The sequence below is a fragment of the Ornithodoros turicata genome, chromosome 5 (assembly GCF_037126465.1).
Source record: "Ornithodoros turicata isolate Travis chromosome 5, ASM3712646v1, whole genome shotgun sequence".
Lineage (NCBI taxonomy): Eukaryota > Metazoa > Arthropoda > Arachnida > Ixodida > Argasidae > Ornithodoros > Ornithodoros turicata.
The window spans coordinates 4,241,721-4,259,050 of NC_088205.1; the positions used below are offsets into that span (position 1 = coordinate 4,241,721).

Here is a 17,330-nt window from a genome sequence, read left to right on the forward strand (position 1 = left end):
AAATATATGGGGATGTGAGCCCGCTCACCGGAGGACAAGCTACTCCAGATCTGTAGTAGAGGGAAGAAAAAAAAAATAATAATAATAATAAATAAAGTCGAAAGAGACGAGAGCTCTGCTGTGCTATTTCCTTATAGCCCAAGCAATTTCGTCATAAACAATCGAACTGAAACGCAATACCATAGCGCATATGCCACAATTTGAGTCCAGTTGCAGAGTCCGCAATTTGCGCCATCCAGAGAGCCAATCGTACCCAGTTGCCACGCAGTCATCTACGCTACGATACCCGTGCTTAGTTCACCGAGCAGTATGCCGTGCTGCACGGTCATTTGTGTCGTACTCACACTCTCTCCCTCGCTTAATGTTTTTACAACCTCCGTTTTTCTCTATCATTCTTCATCACATGCCCCCACCACTTTATATAGAGCACCACCTCTAACATTCGGAGTAATAGTGCGCGGCAAAACTTCATCTGCGACGAGTGCTCATAAATACATCACGTCATAAACCCTCACAATAAAAGAGCAGGCTGCTTTCGTAGCAAGCAGGAGAAGCAGACGCTGCTATCAGGAGTGGCGGCGGCGGTGGCTATCGCGATCTTGCCAACCGGAGTCATTACCCGAATTTCCCGCAGGAATCATGGTGCCCATCTCACTTGATTTCCCGCTGAGATGCGACGAAGAAAAACTGCCCGACACGTCTTTACCTAATGGCTCCCGTCAGGGCTGGGCACTCTGCTGATATTGAAATTGGAGGGAAGATGGGTTGATGTTGGCCAGGAAGATTATTAGCGAGCACGTGAGAGCAGCATCGCTGGTAACGATTGCATGATCGCCGTTTTTGCGTAGAGCCTTCTGCTTGTAAGAAAAAAAAAAAGGGGGGGGGGGTTAATATCAACGGCACTGTGAAGAGATTCTCAAAAGCTTTGCAAACATTTGTAGTGCATTCTTGGGTGATAATTAGAAAGTGTATTTCCAGGCATACGCCTTTTCGTCGGGAGACGTAAGCATGCTGCCTTACAATGTTCTAAGCACGAATCAGGTCGAAGAGGACTCACTAGTACTCTAAAGTTATTGCTTTTTTTTTTTTGCGTTTTTGCTATTAGTGTCTTTTATGAAAACAGACGGCGATAAGTGCCGAAACTGGTGCTTTACTTGCTGCTTCGTGTTGATTTAATACTGTTTGCAACAACAAAAAATCGCGTTTATCGCGTTTCATCGCGTCTATCTAAGCGGCACTCTTAAATGGTTTTCAAAGTATATGAGCTTTTCAAAATACTTCCAATCTCGTGACACCACCTCGTTGGTCATGACAGCCTATACATGTAATCGTATTGTGAACGTCCAAATAAACTTTTTTTTTTTCATCCGCAGCTTGCAGTGTGCACAAGTATGTGTGTTGTCGCACACAGGATCAGTGGGGAGCGGGCGAGTTTTCGTATCACGTCGTCTGGCTAACAACGAACATCCCTGAAACATCCGTGAATAACCAGAACACTATTTCCCTTCATTTATTCTAGGCGCCGCTAATGAGTCTCTCTCCCTGCTGCGCAGATCTGTGACGCGTTCAAGTTAACTCTGCTTCAAGCTGTACATTCATTCATGCAACTTCGCTACGGTCCCATGCCATATGATACGAGAGTGACTGATACATAGAGCTTGATCCCGCGGTGAGAAAGCACACGCTGCTACGCGCACAAGAAATCCTTTATAGTTATTAGATTACGTTACACGAAAAAGATTAATGTGGAGTTATTAGTCCAGACGGGGTCAGGACTGGTTAATCCTATAGTTATCGTCGGAGAAAATATGCACTGATAACGCAATAAAAATATCTTCAGTTTTCAGTGTTATATCTCCTATTTCTTCTGTCTTACAGCAAGGCCAGTGATCAACCCGTTTTTGTTTATGAAAAATCTCCAAGAAGGGATGCGAACTACCGTTGTCTGCAGTGTGATATCGGGAGAACCTCCCATGATTATCAACTGGATAAAGGACACTCACCTGCTGGCCGAGGTGCATCCCGAGGCGAAGATCACCCGGCTGGGTGACTTCGCTTCTTCGCTCACTATGGACAACGTCACCCGACGACATTCCGGAAACTACACGTGCAGGGCGACCTCGGGCATCGCCAGCGCGAACTACACCTCTAGGATGGACGTCAGCGGTAAGGTCGCTGCTGATCACGATGGTGGTGTGTTTTATTTAAAGCGAAGCCCCATCTAAAAATATCATTTAACTCACCACTTCAAGACATTTTAAGTATATTAAGGGCATAAACATCAGTTGTAGGTAAACCAGGCTCACAAAGTTTTGACACTCTTTAATTACTACTCTCTAACGCATCTCTAAGATGTTGCTCTAATATAGTAATAGTAGCTGTAGTTGTAGTATAGTATTTTGGTTCTACCAGTATTATTGTACTATACCCTTTAGGTCTCCTGCAGTCAACCATTTGATCTCAGCTACGCGCTATTAGAGGTCTCTATATAAGATTCAAGTGTCCTTACCACTGTCACCACTGCATGTTTATTCCTAGACATGCTGCGTTAGTAGGTAAGGAAATGTAAAGAACGTTTGAATAAAACTTGCTGCATCGACCGTAAGGGAATGCATGCATCAGCCAGTATCCGTTAGTCTCTGATTTTTAAAAGCTACTATTTCTATGGCGAATGGCAATTCCGTAATACAACAGCAGGAACCACTCCTTTCTAATGCTCGGACTGTAATGCGTTTACAAGCAAGTACCTTTTACGGCACAGGAACAAATGCGCCATGTTCTCAAGCTTTCTCAAGCTTGAGAGAGCTCAGGAGAAGAAAGCCACTACAGGTACTCAAAGATGCTCTTATACGTCTAGAAGTTAGCACCAGGGAAAAAGGAACAGGAAATTAAAGGAGGAGACTTCCCGAGCGCTCACTTTGAAAGCAACACGGCCACCTTTGTAGGGTTAAGAAAAACACGGCACGCAGGACAGAAAGAAACGCCCTAACCCAATTTGTTTCGCTCGACACACACACACCTAGCCCTTCAACCCCAGTTGTACTTTCTGCTAACTTCGCCGAAGAAGAAGAAGAGAGAGAGAGTTGCACACTCTTCTGCCGCGTTTCCCTTCTCATTAAGTAGACTGACAGGGCGGGTCCCGGTCTGTTTGTAATTCTCTGCGCTGTGTTAATGGCCGTTAAAGGGCCGCTGGAAATGAAGGTGTTGCCGACGCCGTGTTTACTTCAACGCCTGCTTCGTTCTCTCGGCTTTCGAGCGAATGAGCTGCAATACTGTTACACTTCTTTCCCTTCGCACAGCGACCCCGAGATGGATGAAGCAGCCAAGCGATCAATCCTCGAGTCGGGGACAGCGAACGGTGTTCGACTGCGAGGCAGACGGGAACCCGTTGCCCGTTCATCGATGGAAGGTGGCTTACGGTAAGCCTCGCATTCAGGGCATAGTGATGGACAATGATGTAAGGCGGAAGAAAGAACTGTTTGATATTGAAGCGACCGGGACTAACAATAATGGCTCTATAAAGCTGGGAGATCGATTACGTTCGAGGTATGGAAATGGGGGAAGGAACATGCGCTGCATATACGGAAGGCAAAAGGCGTTTATGCAGTAGGTCATGCAGCTAAGGCTTGTCATAGAGACGAACTTACACTTCGACGTCTAATATCACTGGCACAAGGAAAGCGTGTAAACTTTATGCGTTAAAAGATACTCGAGGCTTCAAGAATAAGAACTGGGAGACGATTGATCTACAAACTTGTGTTTGTACCAATCATCAGTTCGTGAACGGAGCCGTAGATACCTGTCGGATATCTTCGGGTATAGTGTAGAGCTCGACGGGAAGTTTGTATGTGCTGCACAAATATACTTCGTAGCCTGTATTACACACAGCTTTCTATTATTTGAAATATGCAAAGCAATTACAGAAATAGAAATTTTGCGCGGATGCACTCAAATACTTCGACTACAAATACCTGTATACACCTCACCGCATTTTCAGCTCATATCGACAATTTGGTTACTTTCTACACGTTCATCACCGACCCCGAACTCTTTTTAACTCGAGCATAAAAAAAAAAATGCGCAGTCACGGATAACTAGACTTTTTAAATGCGATAGCGTTTCTTGAGGTACCCCCAGAACGTTCTGTGCAATCCGAGCGAGTCCCCGTTGTAGAGCTGAGCAGCGATAGATGGCGCCACGTGTATCGTGCTGGAGGAGCCAACGAGCGGCGCACTAGGGCGCGGAGTGCTGCATGCGAACTCACTGGAAAGCATGGTTCACACTAGTGCGTTCTGCTGCGTGCGGGCGCCTGCGTGCGTATGCATGCGTTTTAAGTAATCCGTTCCACTGTTCACATACCTGCGCCCGAATGCGTGCGTCACCAAACCGTAAGCCAATGAGCGCCGAGCGGGATTTACGTGTTGTGGCCGCCATGTTGAAAACAGCCTCGCAGAGAGAAACCTACTGCAGGTCCCCCAAGCTCACCTCGGAAAAGCGTGGAACGAAGAAGGCCGCCACTAGATACCCCATTGTTGCCGTTCCGGATCACTTCAGCGCGCTAAGTTTAGCGGCCAAATGTTTTTGTTGTTTCTGCGAATGAATCTAGCCTCTATATGTCCAAATAAAACGCGTATAACAACTTTCTGTGTCGTGTTTCACGTTTTGGTCCCGTTTTTAAACGTGTTGAGCGATCGAAAGGATCAAGTGCACGGCTGCGTGCATCACATAGCGTACCCGTCGCACCAGGCGCCGCCACTGGCGCCGCAGGCGCAGTCGTCCATTTCTCCTTCGGTGACTTGGCCTGGCTTGGACTGTGCTTCAACTGGATCTTTAGCGCGCTACAATCAAACGCAAGCCAACGTCTGATAACAATGGGGTATCTAAGGGCGGCCTCCGGCATTGCACGCATCGGGATAGGAACAAATACATGGGAAAATGGCGACCTTGGGGGACCTGACCTACTGCGCACGCTCGGAACGCGGCCTCGCGATTCGTTCTCCGCTTGCGGGCTGCTGCGTGTGTCGGAAAAAGTTGAGCTCGGGCGAACTCCTTGCGTTCTGCTGCGGGAGGTCGCGCACCTATCTGTTGCCACGGTGACCAGCGCCGGCACGCATCCGGACGCAGCAGAACGCGCTAGTGTGAACCATGCTGAAGGCTCTTTGCTGGCGCGGCTCGCGGCGCACTATCAGAACACGTGGCTGGGGGATAGCTTGTTAGCTGGGTTGAGTTGGCGTCTGTGCTTCCTGAAACGTTTTTTTCAGCAATTTCTCAGGAGTTCAGCGAATCAGCAGCTATGCTACCGCGTCACTCCTTCTAGCATTAGCAGAGGGACCGACAGCATTTTGTTTTTCTGCTTGTCAATGCCTTGGTCACACGTGGTCTACGACAGGAGAATCGTTTTAACGCACAGAACCAAAAAGTAGTTTATGTTTAGTTTAAGCGTGAAATGCTGAACATCTAGTAGAGCGAGTCCTGCCTTAAGGACGCAGCGGTGAAATAAAAAGCAACAGAGTTTGTACTTCCAGAATAAAAGTTGTGCTGGAGCCCAAAATCAGATCAGCCTCAAGCAGCCTCAAGTAATAGCGAATTATTTCTACTGTTTCCCATTTGTCAATAGTTACGGCAGGACTAAACACACCAGAGGGGTTGCATCTTACTTCCGGAATACGTTGGATGCATGTAACCTGCTAGAGGAGAGATATATGCTCTTGTGGGACGATTTTGACAACAACTGCTATAAGGAATAGGCTAGCTACTATGTTCCTAACGACGTCTTGCTTTTTTTTTTTTCGACACAGGGAAGAAAAGTGACAAGTTGTCTGAGTTTCGCAGCGTCGTGAGTAGTCCTCATATGCACGTCTTGGAGAACGGTTCCTTGGTCATATCCGAAGTGAGCCCACAGGATCGGGGCCATTACCTGTGTGAAGCCAGCAATGGAGTTGGACCAGCACTCTCTGCGGTGGCGTATCTTGATGTTCACGGTGAGAAATCGCCCTTTTCGGACTTTCTGGTCCCGTCGAAACTGTTCAGAAAGGGTCGTCTGCTTGTCAGCAAGCACAGCAAATCGCCCTACGGAGCTACCGTAAGGGGTAGTAGTCCCGCGTTGCGTCTTAAACTGAGAATTTTTTCTTCTTTTACGTTAAAACGTGTGAGTGTCTCTTCAGCCCACAAAGAAATTCTGGGACGAGTTTTCATAGAACAGGTCTGTTAGCATCTTTAAACTACAGGTCTGGCCCTGAGATTCGTGTCCGGTGATAGAATTCGCCTGAAAGCAAACCTTATAAAGCTGTAAGGGTTCCTGCTATCTTAGACCACAACATGTACTCTACCGAATATTGTCCTGGGTGCGAATGAAGTGCATCATACGTCCGTCCGTCCGTCCTCTAGGCTTAGTGAAGCTCCCCGGAGAATGGCAGTGGGATCATATAAAACGTGCAACAGCTACTCTAATCACATTCCTTGTGGACATCGCAGCGCCTCTAACTTATTACTAGAGCGCGGATTTTTAGGCACGAAAAAAACCTTGTTTTAGGCGCCGATAACAGGCCCTAAAAATCTCGATTTAGGCACTAAAAGTGCCTATAAATCGGGCTCTATAAATTGTCTTTTTTTTTTTATCTGTACCACTGAAAGTGCTAAAATAATGTGAATAAATCAGTTCCATCCGCAAGAACAATACCGTAAATGGGAGTTGTGACTGTTTTGCTGATGTTTTTGCTGCACGAAATGCAACACTTATCCATCCTACCACGGCCACAAGGCTTGTTTGAAGCGATGTCGATGGATTCAAAAGTACTTGCGACGTGACCGATGTCAGTTTCCCCTACACAACGAAGTATCGCCACTTCTTAAGGGCCGTTATAGGCATTTTTCGACGTTTAATCGGAGTTAAACATCGCCAACATCGCTAAACCTACGCCAAAATAGGCATTAACGCCGAAATAGGCATTTGTAGGCACTATCAAAACTATACAGGTCCCCCGGCACGCAATTCGTGCATCTGTATTGAAAAGGCACTGTTACAACCGCACACACAAAAAAAATAATAAATAATAAAGAATAAAAAATAGGGATATGCCTAGCAACTCTACTTATTACAGTTCTACTTATTACTTATTAGGGAACTTACTTAGAGCTCTACTTATTACACGTACTCATTTTTATTCTATTTTTAAGTGTTTTAGAGTAGCCGGTTCCTGTGTTTTGCAGGAGCCACCGTCTCCATATTTTTCTTCTCTAATTCTAATTTTTTATTTCAATCTAATCTACATTATACGGGTCGCGTGCAAAGTGCCGCAAGTGCACATCATAGCTATTAAAAACACACAAAATTCCGGGAGGGACTGCGAACGACGGGTTTAAAAACTCGTCCTGAATTGCAATAGTCCTCTCTTACTTTTGAACCTTGCTTTTGAAAAAAAAAAAAAAAAAAAAAACGTCCAACGATAGTACGAATCCGGAATAACCATGCGCCATGTCTCACCTCAACAGATGATACTCGATCGAAATGTACACATCGCTGTGATCACTGCGTGGTGGTTTGAGGTGCGACGTGATGCACAGTAAATGTTGATGAGATAGAATTTTTTTAAACTTGGTGTATATAGCGACAAGACTACTAAACTGACAAACTATATTCCTTGCTCACTTTCGTAAGGCTCACCTTGCATGTAAAGCTCCTCAATATTATTTTAAACTACTTTCCCACTGGTTCTGCTGCGATTCAAGGCCTGTGCCCCACACACTAGCGGATATTTCCGTTCCTCAGGTTTATCCCTACCCCTGTGGCCGTTATTGTCTTTATTGATTTCTTATTATTCCACAGATATTTCCGTTTTGTACTACCGCATATAATTGAGACTGCAGTTTTTCCTTCGTGACACCAGATTCGAGCGCCATCTCTTCGGGTCCGCTCTCATTCACAAAAATCAATATTCCTCCTATAGGTACAGAGACATACACTAGAGCTCGCGAGATACCTCGCATTTCCCCAGCGTCCGCCATGCGGAGCTGTCGTACTTTTCTACGCCACCAGTGTTTTCAATACCAATGCAATGATGTAGAACGGGTATAACGAACCTTTCTTTTTTCAATCCAAACCAATCCAACCTTAGGTGAATTAGTTATGTCCGAAACCCGTGAGTTGAATCTAGAACCTGCGTTTTTCCGAACAAGAAAGTGACATCTTCGCCGCAGAACCGTACACCGAGTAGCTGAATTAGTCGTGTGCGGAGTCAATCTCGCCCTGATTTTATACCCAATCCATTCTCACCAAATCACATCTTCGTCTTTCTACAAGCTGAAGTTTCCGGTGTTACTTTTCAAAGTGCAGTTCCTCCATACTTCAGTGAAGAGTTTGAGACCAAGACGGTTCGAGTGAAAGATGACGTCACCATAACCTGCGAAGTTTTCGGTGAGACTCCTCTGACTGTGGCGTGGTCAAAGGATCGTCGCCCATTCGGAGACCTCGCTTTACCAAGGTATAAGACATACGGAACGGTGCTGGGCGCTGTTTGGGTTCGTTACTATAGTGTTTGCTTACACCTAGTGGCTGTGATATTGTTTCAGGTTTGTTTTACAAGAAGACGCGACCCCCGAAGGCATCATGTCGAAAGTATTTATTCCCGCTGTAAGCCGTGCCGATTCTGGAGTATTCGTCTGCGAGGCAGCCAATGCTTACGGCAAGAAGGACAAAACCGTACAACTCATCGTTCAAGGTACAGCATGTTTCCTGTAACTAATCCAATCCAATCCTATTCTGTTCTTTTTTTTTTATTTATTTTATTACTCTTTTTCTTTCTTTGCGGAATAGCAAGCCAGCGTCCCGTTTGGCTGACATTTCCCCCTTTTTTTCCTTTGTTCTAATAAATATATCCCCCCCCCATTTGATTAGTGAAGGAGCTGTTCTTTATTTTTTTTTCATAATTTTCTGTATCTCTGCTGCTTTTATCTCCTTCTGTTTGCCTCTTTGTTAGCTTTTGGGAATAGCAAGCCTACATCATGGCTAACCTTTCCCTTCTCTCGTTTTATTTATTTGCATTAAACATATCCCCCCCAAATTTTACGAAGACAACTGAGAGCACGCACAAGATAGATCCTTTGCAGCAAAGAATACACCGTACAGAACCTTGACGACACAACGCTATCGAATGAAAAACAAAACGAAACAAACTACGCTAGACCAGCTGCGGATATTTCCGTTGCATGTGCCGTTTTTCCATATTTTGCGAACTCGGACATTCAGTTGCGACTAGTATAGTACTATAACAACTGGCTCCGTCGCCACATTTCCGAGTATTGCGATAACAAGCAAGATCTTTCCTTTAGGTCCTCCGGACGTTCCCAAAGAAATTCACGTCGAGCAAGCATCCAGTCGATCAGTGACTCTAACCTGGACTCAGCCACATACGGGCAACAGTCCTCTGGTTGGCTACACGATGCTCTACGTGCCTACCAGTGGTACGTTGCATAACATTCCACATTTTCGTTGTGTCTTTGAGCAGACATTAACTTCCCTCAATCTTATCTTGGTCAAGATAAGGTGACAACCGCGCCCATGAGCATGCGGACAGGAACACCCGAGAGCAGGGCCACGGTAGCTGGGCTCATCCCCGGCACCTCGTACACGTTCCGGATAGTCGCTGAAAACATCGTCGGGAAATCAAATCCGAGCGAGGAAGTTGTCGTCACAACTGATGAAGAAGGTATGACCCGCTGGAGAATAACCGTGAGAGAAAGCAACATAATCAGGGTGCGACTTTTTCGGGTTAAACCCGATTCCGCACGGTTATTCGCCCCCGAACTGACCTCCGACCAATTCGGGTTAAACCCGATTTCGCCCCGAATTGCAGTCACTCTGAAATCCTCAAGTGACGTTTCCACTGAAGACGAACAAAGGTCGCCACGTATAACACATGTAAGGATGGGTCACTTACGCTCCCAGCAATACACCCATGTGTGTCAACACTGTCTATGCCTTCGGGGATTTCCGCTGGAAGGTCACGATCCTGCAAAAAACAACAACAAAAAAACAAAAAAGGGAGATTAGGAAAGGACTTAACAGGCAAGAGGAGAAACAAAAACACCCGATAATACCCGAAGGCACAGTTATTGCCCTATTTCTCCCCGAACTACAGATTTAAAAAATAGCGCCCGATTTTTACCCCCCGAATCTGAGCAAGGCATTTAACCCGAAAAAGTCACTCTCTAGATATAATGTGTTTTAATGTATTTTTCGATGCCAACGACAGTAGATAATACTGAGTTTTAGTACATCCTACACTATCGCCTTTGCGTACGCAAGGGATAGCGTTCCACGCACGCGCAAAACATAAGGAGAGCTCTGCGCATTGCGCAGAACCACCGTGCTCTCTCTCTGACGTACGCAAAGGCGATAGCGGGCGATGCAGTAAGACTCTGTAATAGTGAGCTTTAGTATATCGTACGCTGTCGCCTTTGCGTACGTAAGGGATAGTGTGGCGGTTCTGCGCAATGCGCAAAGTTTCTGTTTATGTCTCACGCGTGCACAGAACCATCAACGCTATCCCTACGCTATCCCTCACGTACCCCTTATCCATCAACACTATCCCTTGCGTTCGACGTTAAAACTCTCTGTCGACGTTAACAGCGATACGCAAAGATTAGTGAGTTTTAGTACATCGTGCACTATCGCCTTTGCGTTCGTAAGGGATAGCGTTGCTTGTTCTGCGCACTGCGCTGAGCTCTCTTTCTGTTACGGGCGCGCGTGCAACCACTAAGGGTCGTTTAAGAATACGGCCAAAAACCTCCCTAGTGATACGCGCCTTAGTGTAGATATTATGGAGTAGTACAGTCCGGCGCTTTCCTTCCACAAGTGAGACGCCAGCAGCAAATGGGACCGTACAGGCTTACAGACATGTACCTATATGTAACCACGTCACCTGTTTGCAAGGCCGTACGGTACAATTCGCTGCTAGCATGACACTCTGATGAAGGAACGCGCTGGAGCGTGTTCCATAAACTTTTGTCTAGGACTGTACCTATTTGTGTTGATCTTACACTTAATACAGGATCTGATCATACATAATACGTGAAGTAGTAGATTACATTGGGGATTAGAAGGAAAATGTGAAAAATGTGTAGAATCATGGTTGGTGTTCATGTATGCTGTCGTCTTATCTTGCAGCTCCGTCGGGTTCGCCTTACGAAGTGAGGGCGATAGCGACAAGCTCGAAAACTGCTCGAGTTACTTGGAAGGTACGGACGCTCAGCTATTTGGGAATATTAGCTGGTCGCTGAGAGCGTTGCGTTCAATTATAAAAGCCAAGCAGAATGCAATGTATGTGAAGATAATATCCGCAGAGAGTTTGCCGTGGCTAAGAGAATGACGTTAAGAACTACCTGTTCATCACTACATGAACGAATTCTTAACGCTAACTAAACTTCTTAACTAATTCCTATCAAATATCATAATAAGCGATTACAACGTAATCTGAAACGTGTAACATGCGTACGCTATCCTGTCCCGAGCTTGATTTGTTATCTATCGTACAGTCTATATTTATTTTATTTTTTTCAGCCTCCGTTACAGTCAACATACCACGGGCAGCTGAAAGGCTTTCATGTAGGCTACAAACAAGTGAATTCCATGGAAACGTACCGGTTCCAAACCGTGGAAACTCCTAGCCCGGAGTCCGAAGGCCGCATGGTCAACGAATACGAAATCAGGGGACTTCACAGGTACACGCAGTACTCAGTCGTCGTCCAAGCATTTAACAAAAAGGGAGCTGGACCGCTTTCGGAAGAAACAACCGTTCAGACTCTGGAGTTTGGTGAGCATTTATTCGCCCTTGTGTACCCGCCAACAATCAACGACCAATGCAACCATTACATTATGTAGTAAACCTGAGCTAGTGATAGTTATTTACTACTGTTGCCATGATTCCTAGATCCACCTTCAGCGCCACAACTCATCGTTGCGTCGAAATCTACATCCACGTTGGAGTTAGAGTGGAAGCTAACGGATGAAGTGGAGACACCAATCACAGGTACAAATCAGCTGAAGGTGCAAATCAGCTGATGTCAAATGAACTACATCGCGGCTGCAATAGTAATACGTTGTTTGGAGGTGTTAATCGTGTTGGTGTTAATCATGTTGGAACTCTGCATTCCTGAGACAATTGGCAAGATGTCCTCTTGCCCAAGACAGCCAGTATTCTACTCCAAGACTGGTCCACCGTGACCCCGCACAAGAGATCGTTTCTATTCAGTTAATTTTTGTTGTCTGCAGTTCATGATGATGATAAAGCAAGGACATCTGCCATGGTGCCGGACGTTGTTTCACGGCGCAGCAGTCTTGAAATTGAGCACTGGAGCCTTTGGGCGAAGGCCAATCCGAAAACCGTCTCATGAGTGGATACTCATATACTCATGCTCAACTATTTGTTGACTCACAAGATACATAATGCCTCGCGTGTAATGGGGTAGAGTAGCTCTTCCCAGTCATGAAACGCCCTATGTGCATTTAAATGCGATAAAAACCCCAGCGCTGGGTAAAAGAGGACAAAGGACGAGCAAGTAAAAGACACACGACGACTGCACTGACTTTGCTTTTAAATGGATTACCAAACTGCCGTTAGATCTTAACGTTATCCTATGTGCCATCGTCATCATACATTTGTTGTTGTTGTTGTGCTTACAACGTGTGTTACGTGATTACTTTCTTCCGTTAGGTTTCATCGTGCACTACAAGAGTGAGTACGGAGAATGGCAGGAAACGCAAGTGAACTCCAAGCTCACCAAGCACCTTCTCACGAGCCTGATCTGCGGGACTCGCTATCAGGTTCGAGTGACAGCTTTCAACGCAGCTGGAAGGGGCTCTGCTAGCGAAAGCGTCAACACTGAAACTACTGGAAGAGGTACTGTCGCCATATTGGTCATTATTGTGGAAGAGAGGTGGAGAGAGAGAAAAAAAAAACGCTGTAGTCTTTTGCTGCCTCTACACTGGCAAACGCACCCATGCACGGGGTAAAGAGATATTTGTAGCTAACCTTGGTCCAAATAAATGTCATTTTACGAGTTAGGTTTTTGACACATGCCGTGGAGTGTTGCAGCTAATGTGGACTCAGTTGTGCTTGTTCACAATTCGCATCAGAGCGAAGTGATATACACGCGTTTTGTTCCATGATCCGTCACGTTCCGTCATGATCCGCCGTGATCTGTCAAGATCCGTGGTCCTCATGATCCATCTTCCGTATATGCTTCGCTCTCAAGTAAATGCTACTACCCTCTAAGGGAAAAAGGGTAAGAGAAGGTGATAACTTCTATAGTTACCACCTAGGTTAACACAACGTCTGATAAAGGGTGTAAAACTGTGGTAAAAGCAATTATCATATATCGAAATTGCTACAAAAAGGCGTACGCCCCCCTCACACACCGAATCAGAAGTGGTAACCCTACCATTCGTATGTAGCAGGTAGAACTTTGCAACCTTTTAGGCACAACATATGCGACAACTATTACCTCCTAAAAGGTGTAACTGCTCCACCCTTTCATCTAAGAGTTCACTAGTTCGCTTACGTCCTCCTCCTGTGTTTGCACTGACTCTCACTTTCTTCTCAGCGGACGTCCTACGCTTATGGCTGTGTGCTAGGACACGTAACTGTGTATTGTCACACACGTATCTTTAACGAGTACAGAGCTCTTATGAAAAAAAAACAGTTAATAGAGCAGCAGATAATTTATCACAAGTTATCTGTTGGTGTTGTTGCTCCTCGCTTTAAACGTATTCGTCTTCTTAAGGCTTATACTCCTTATAATTCCCCACTTTCCCATTTGAAGGACCAGTACCACCAAATGACAAGGCATCGTCTGTGCTCGCCGCCAATTCAACGTGCATATCTGTCAGCCTGGATGGATGGAACGACGGCGGCTGCCCGATTACCTTCTTTGTCATCCAGTACAAGCCACAAGTGCAGAAAGACTGGGTGTTGCTTTCCAACAATATTCAGATGGTACAGTCTCCCATCACGATATGTGACTTGGCCCCTGGTACCTGGTACGACATTATGGTCTCTGCCTACAATGACGCTGGCGCTACTGAAGTGGAGTATCGGCTGGCAACGCTCACGCTTACAGGAGGTAGGAAACTTCATTTGCTGTACGACAGAAGAGTGGCTTGGGGAATACAAAATCGCACGCTCCCCCATAGTCTTAACGTATCGCCGGTCCATGCAAGTCTCGTATAATAAACGTCTTTCAATTCTTGGTCCTGTGCACTCGTCTCGGCATAAAAGTGAACACTCTTCTGATTTAGGAACGGAGGTAGTCATGGTTTGTAGCTGACAGCAGTTGATTCAAGAATTGACACTCGATGGTTTTCGAAACTGTTTTAAATAGGTCAGAAGAGTATTGTTATCATTGTCATTCTGTATAGTATAACAAAGCGTTAGAGGTCCGTACCAACTAAACGAGCGCAGTTAATTGATCCTTGCAAGGTATCTCTCTTACAAAGAAGCACAATCAGCAATATCGCATGAACATGAGGAATGTGTATCATGCGCAGCAACTGTCGCACCACTAGCAGCGCAGTCTGCCGGCAGTGGATCATCCCTCCTGCGAGACCCTGCAGTCCTCGTGCCTGTCGCTTGTGCCATAGTGGTGGTCTTAGTCATCTGCCTCGTGGTGGGCGTGGTGCTTGTAGTAAGGAGACGTGAAGGTGTCTACGATTCCTGCCAAAACCAACACATATGTACGTACTACATAGCTACTTGATTCGATGTAACCTTCCAGTGACTAGATATACATACTACACTGAGCAAAATCCGATGGCGATCCTTCGCTCTTAAAAAGAAGGGGTACTTTAACTCCTTTTCCTTGCCACATATATAACTCCCTTTTGGAGAGTACAATTACTCTCAAAGAAGGAGTCCCCTCACTCCCTCAACGGAGTAGCATGACTCCCTTTCTCCCTGCCGCAGAGTAATATCACTCTTCAGTAGGGGGTTAGAGCATAACCCCACTCCCTAAAGGGAATGAGGAGACTCCGTTTTTTCTAGAGTAATTGTACTCTCCACAAGGGAGTGATATATGTGGCAGGGAAAGGAGTTAAAGTACATCCTTTCTTTAAGAGTGTTGTCAACAATGGCTCCAATACATCTACTCTCATGTTCGGCTAGCGTTGGCTATTGCTTGTGCAAGTACGAAATCAGGAAGCCTGATCTTTGACTTCATAGATTCCAGTGAATCCGTCCGCAAGAACGACAGCATGTCGATGACAGCCTACAGCAAGGACAAACAGTTCTGTGACTCTTCGGGCGAAGACGGCGCGCAGAGGGAGCAACTCTACTATCCGTCACCTTACGCCACTACGCAGGTGTCCTCCTGCGAGGGTGCCTCATCTTCGCCCACCCGAAGACTAGCTGGCAACGTGGACGAATTTGGTCGTCCCATGGGCACGCTACAGCGTCGTCAGCAGCAAGGAAGCCGTGGCCATTTATACGACGTTCCACTTAGGCCTAAGCAGGTACCAGAGTTGCTTTGTACACGGACATAGCAGGACATGGAATGGTGTGTGTGATACCTGCGCTCCTTTCGTTGGTGCGGAAAGTCCGTAAAAGTGGAGTGACGCCAGATTTTTATACAAAGGCGCAGCGATCCGGTAGAGCCGCTGAAAAGCAGCCACCCGAGAGACGTGTGATGCTGGCTCGCTTTTTTTTTTTTTTTCAGTTAAGCTCCTGCTCTGGGAAGTATACTTGCTCTTACGCAGTTGAGGATGTGGTCGACGGACTGCTAGCATCGTTACCGCGGTGTACCAGAAACTCCAAAGACTTTAGCGAATTGATAGCTAGTGGACATTCGAGAGTGAAAGGACGTCGCTCTAGTCTTGCATTGCTCCTTTCTGTGTCTCCAAGTCTTTATATCGTTTGAAATTGTAGATACGACGATAATATGCGTATATTGAGACTGAAACTGAATTCTACGCATGTCATGAATGATGATTCCGTTATTCCAATTTCGAAACAGAAATCCGGAGAACAGGAGTGCGTTTTCAGTGAATGAAGCGAGTCATTTACCGTGTGACCTCCGGTAAATAGTTCCCGCTACATGGAGATATGCAGAAGCTCGCAAAAACTCCATGTATGAAAAAAAAAAGAAGAATAGAACGTATGTTTTTACTTTGGGAATCATGAATTGAGATACCTCAGTCGCAACAAAGTAAGTGAAGAAATTAGGCAGCAACACGAATTGAACAGCGATTTAATGGCGGTCTGTTGTCTACCCGGGGCTGCAGTGACAGCAGAACTCGTTAGAAGTACTCTAACGTGTGTAATTGCACGTGGTTCTATTATGTATGTGACATGCAGAAGAACAGACGAAGCGAACACGACGCTTGCGCGTATAGCATAAAGTCCATAGCATCCATTAAAAGATATCCTTCCAAGCAGACCAGATCTCCTGTGTTCTTCCATCGTGCGCTTTCTTGGTGTGCTGGAGGATTCATTTCCGAGTTGGTACAGTTGGGGACAAAAATTTACGGAACACCGGGGTGTCCCATTTCTCCATTGAAGCGCCACCCTATAGGAGCAAACAGGAGCGGACACACATACTGAGAGGTGATAGAATACCCAGGCACCAGTTTCTTATTCCATATCTTCCTGAGAGCTAGCAGGGAGCCGTTTCCGATGAGGAAATACGCCAGTACTGTGTTCCGTAATCTTTTGTCCCAAGCTGAACATCGTCGACTCCGTTATGTCCGGGAATGAGGCGTTGATGCTTGGGAAGCACAATCAGCCGCGTGTTATCTTCTTATCGACTAATGTGACGGAAGAATACAGGAGAGCCCGTCTGCTTGAAACGGTGACGGCTAAAGGCTGGTTCACACTGTCACGTTTACGCTTGCGTCTACGGGTTACGGGCGCTTACGGTGGGGGTTGCCATGACGACGAAGAGACGGCGCCCGCAAGATCGTTTCCGGAAGGAGTTGAAGCAACTTCAACTTTTCTCCCGCAAGCTCCGTAACCGTAAGCTCACTGGCCAATAGGATGGCAGAAAAGTTCGGATGCCGCGCAAGCGTTTTGTCTCGCGCGTCTCCTTGCAAAGATGGCGGAAAACATTGGATGTTTTAGAAGCTCTTATTCTGCTAGTTGAGAAGTTTCCCTGGCTATACAATAGCAAAAGAAGCGACTATACAGGGATGCCACGAAAAAAGAAAACTCATGGATGACAATTAGCATAGCAGTAGGTCTGTCAGGTGATATCCTTACTCAATGAATCTGTCCGAAGTAGCGAGTTGTACGTTGCACTTTGATGCGTTAAGTTAAGAACATTAACAGTTAACAGTTAAGAACATC

At 46.0% G+C, this 17,330-nt stretch overlaps 1 protein-coding gene and 1 long non-coding RNA gene across 3 annotated transcripts in view; one reads left to right on the forward strand and one right to left on the reverse strand.

Annotated features, from left to right (window-relative positions):
- The window catches only part of LOC135393811 (cell adhesion molecule Dscam2-like), a 306,350-nt gene that overhangs the window by 285,002 nt on the left and 4,018 nt on the right, over nucleotides 1–17,330 (forward strand). Inside the window, exons 9-22 of the mRNA XM_064624091.1 lie at nucleotides 1,879–2,166; nucleotides 3,300–3,419; nucleotides 5,799–5,981; nucleotides 8,333–8,480; nucleotides 8,569–8,717; nucleotides 9,328–9,459; nucleotides 9,537–9,704; nucleotides 11,165–11,235; nucleotides 11,558–11,810; nucleotides 11,928–12,026; nucleotides 12,711–12,896; nucleotides 13,819–14,118; nucleotides 14,543–14,728; nucleotides 15,213–15,502. Coding sequence (XP_064480161.1) covers nucleotides 1,879–2,166; nucleotides 3,300–3,419; nucleotides 5,799–5,981; nucleotides 8,333–8,480; nucleotides 8,569–8,717; nucleotides 9,328–9,459; nucleotides 9,537–9,704; nucleotides 11,165–11,235; nucleotides 11,558–11,810; nucleotides 11,928–12,026; nucleotides 12,711–12,896; nucleotides 13,819–14,118; nucleotides 14,543–14,728; nucleotides 15,213–15,502 — 2,573 coding nt within the window. The remainder of the gene's footprint in view (nucleotides 1–1,878; nucleotides 2,167–3,299; nucleotides 3,420–5,798; nucleotides 5,982–8,332; nucleotides 8,481–8,568; nucleotides 8,718–9,327; nucleotides 9,460–9,536; nucleotides 9,705–11,164; nucleotides 11,236–11,557; nucleotides 11,811–11,927; nucleotides 12,027–12,710; nucleotides 12,897–13,818; nucleotides 14,119–14,542; nucleotides 14,729–15,212; nucleotides 15,503–17,330) is intronic.
- Nucleotides 9,938–17,330, reverse strand: part of LOC135393813 (uncharacterized) — a 159,430-nt gene continuing 152,037 nt past the window's right edge. Inside the window, exon 4 of one of the 2 annotated variants that reach the window (XR_010422723.1) lies at nucleotides 9,938–10,007. This is a non-coding gene — a long non-coding RNA (uncharacterized LOC135393813). Of the gene's footprint in view, nucleotides 10,008–14,545; nucleotides 14,709–17,330 lie in introns of those variants that run through there. The other variant, XR_010422722.1, reaches the window with a different exon arrangement.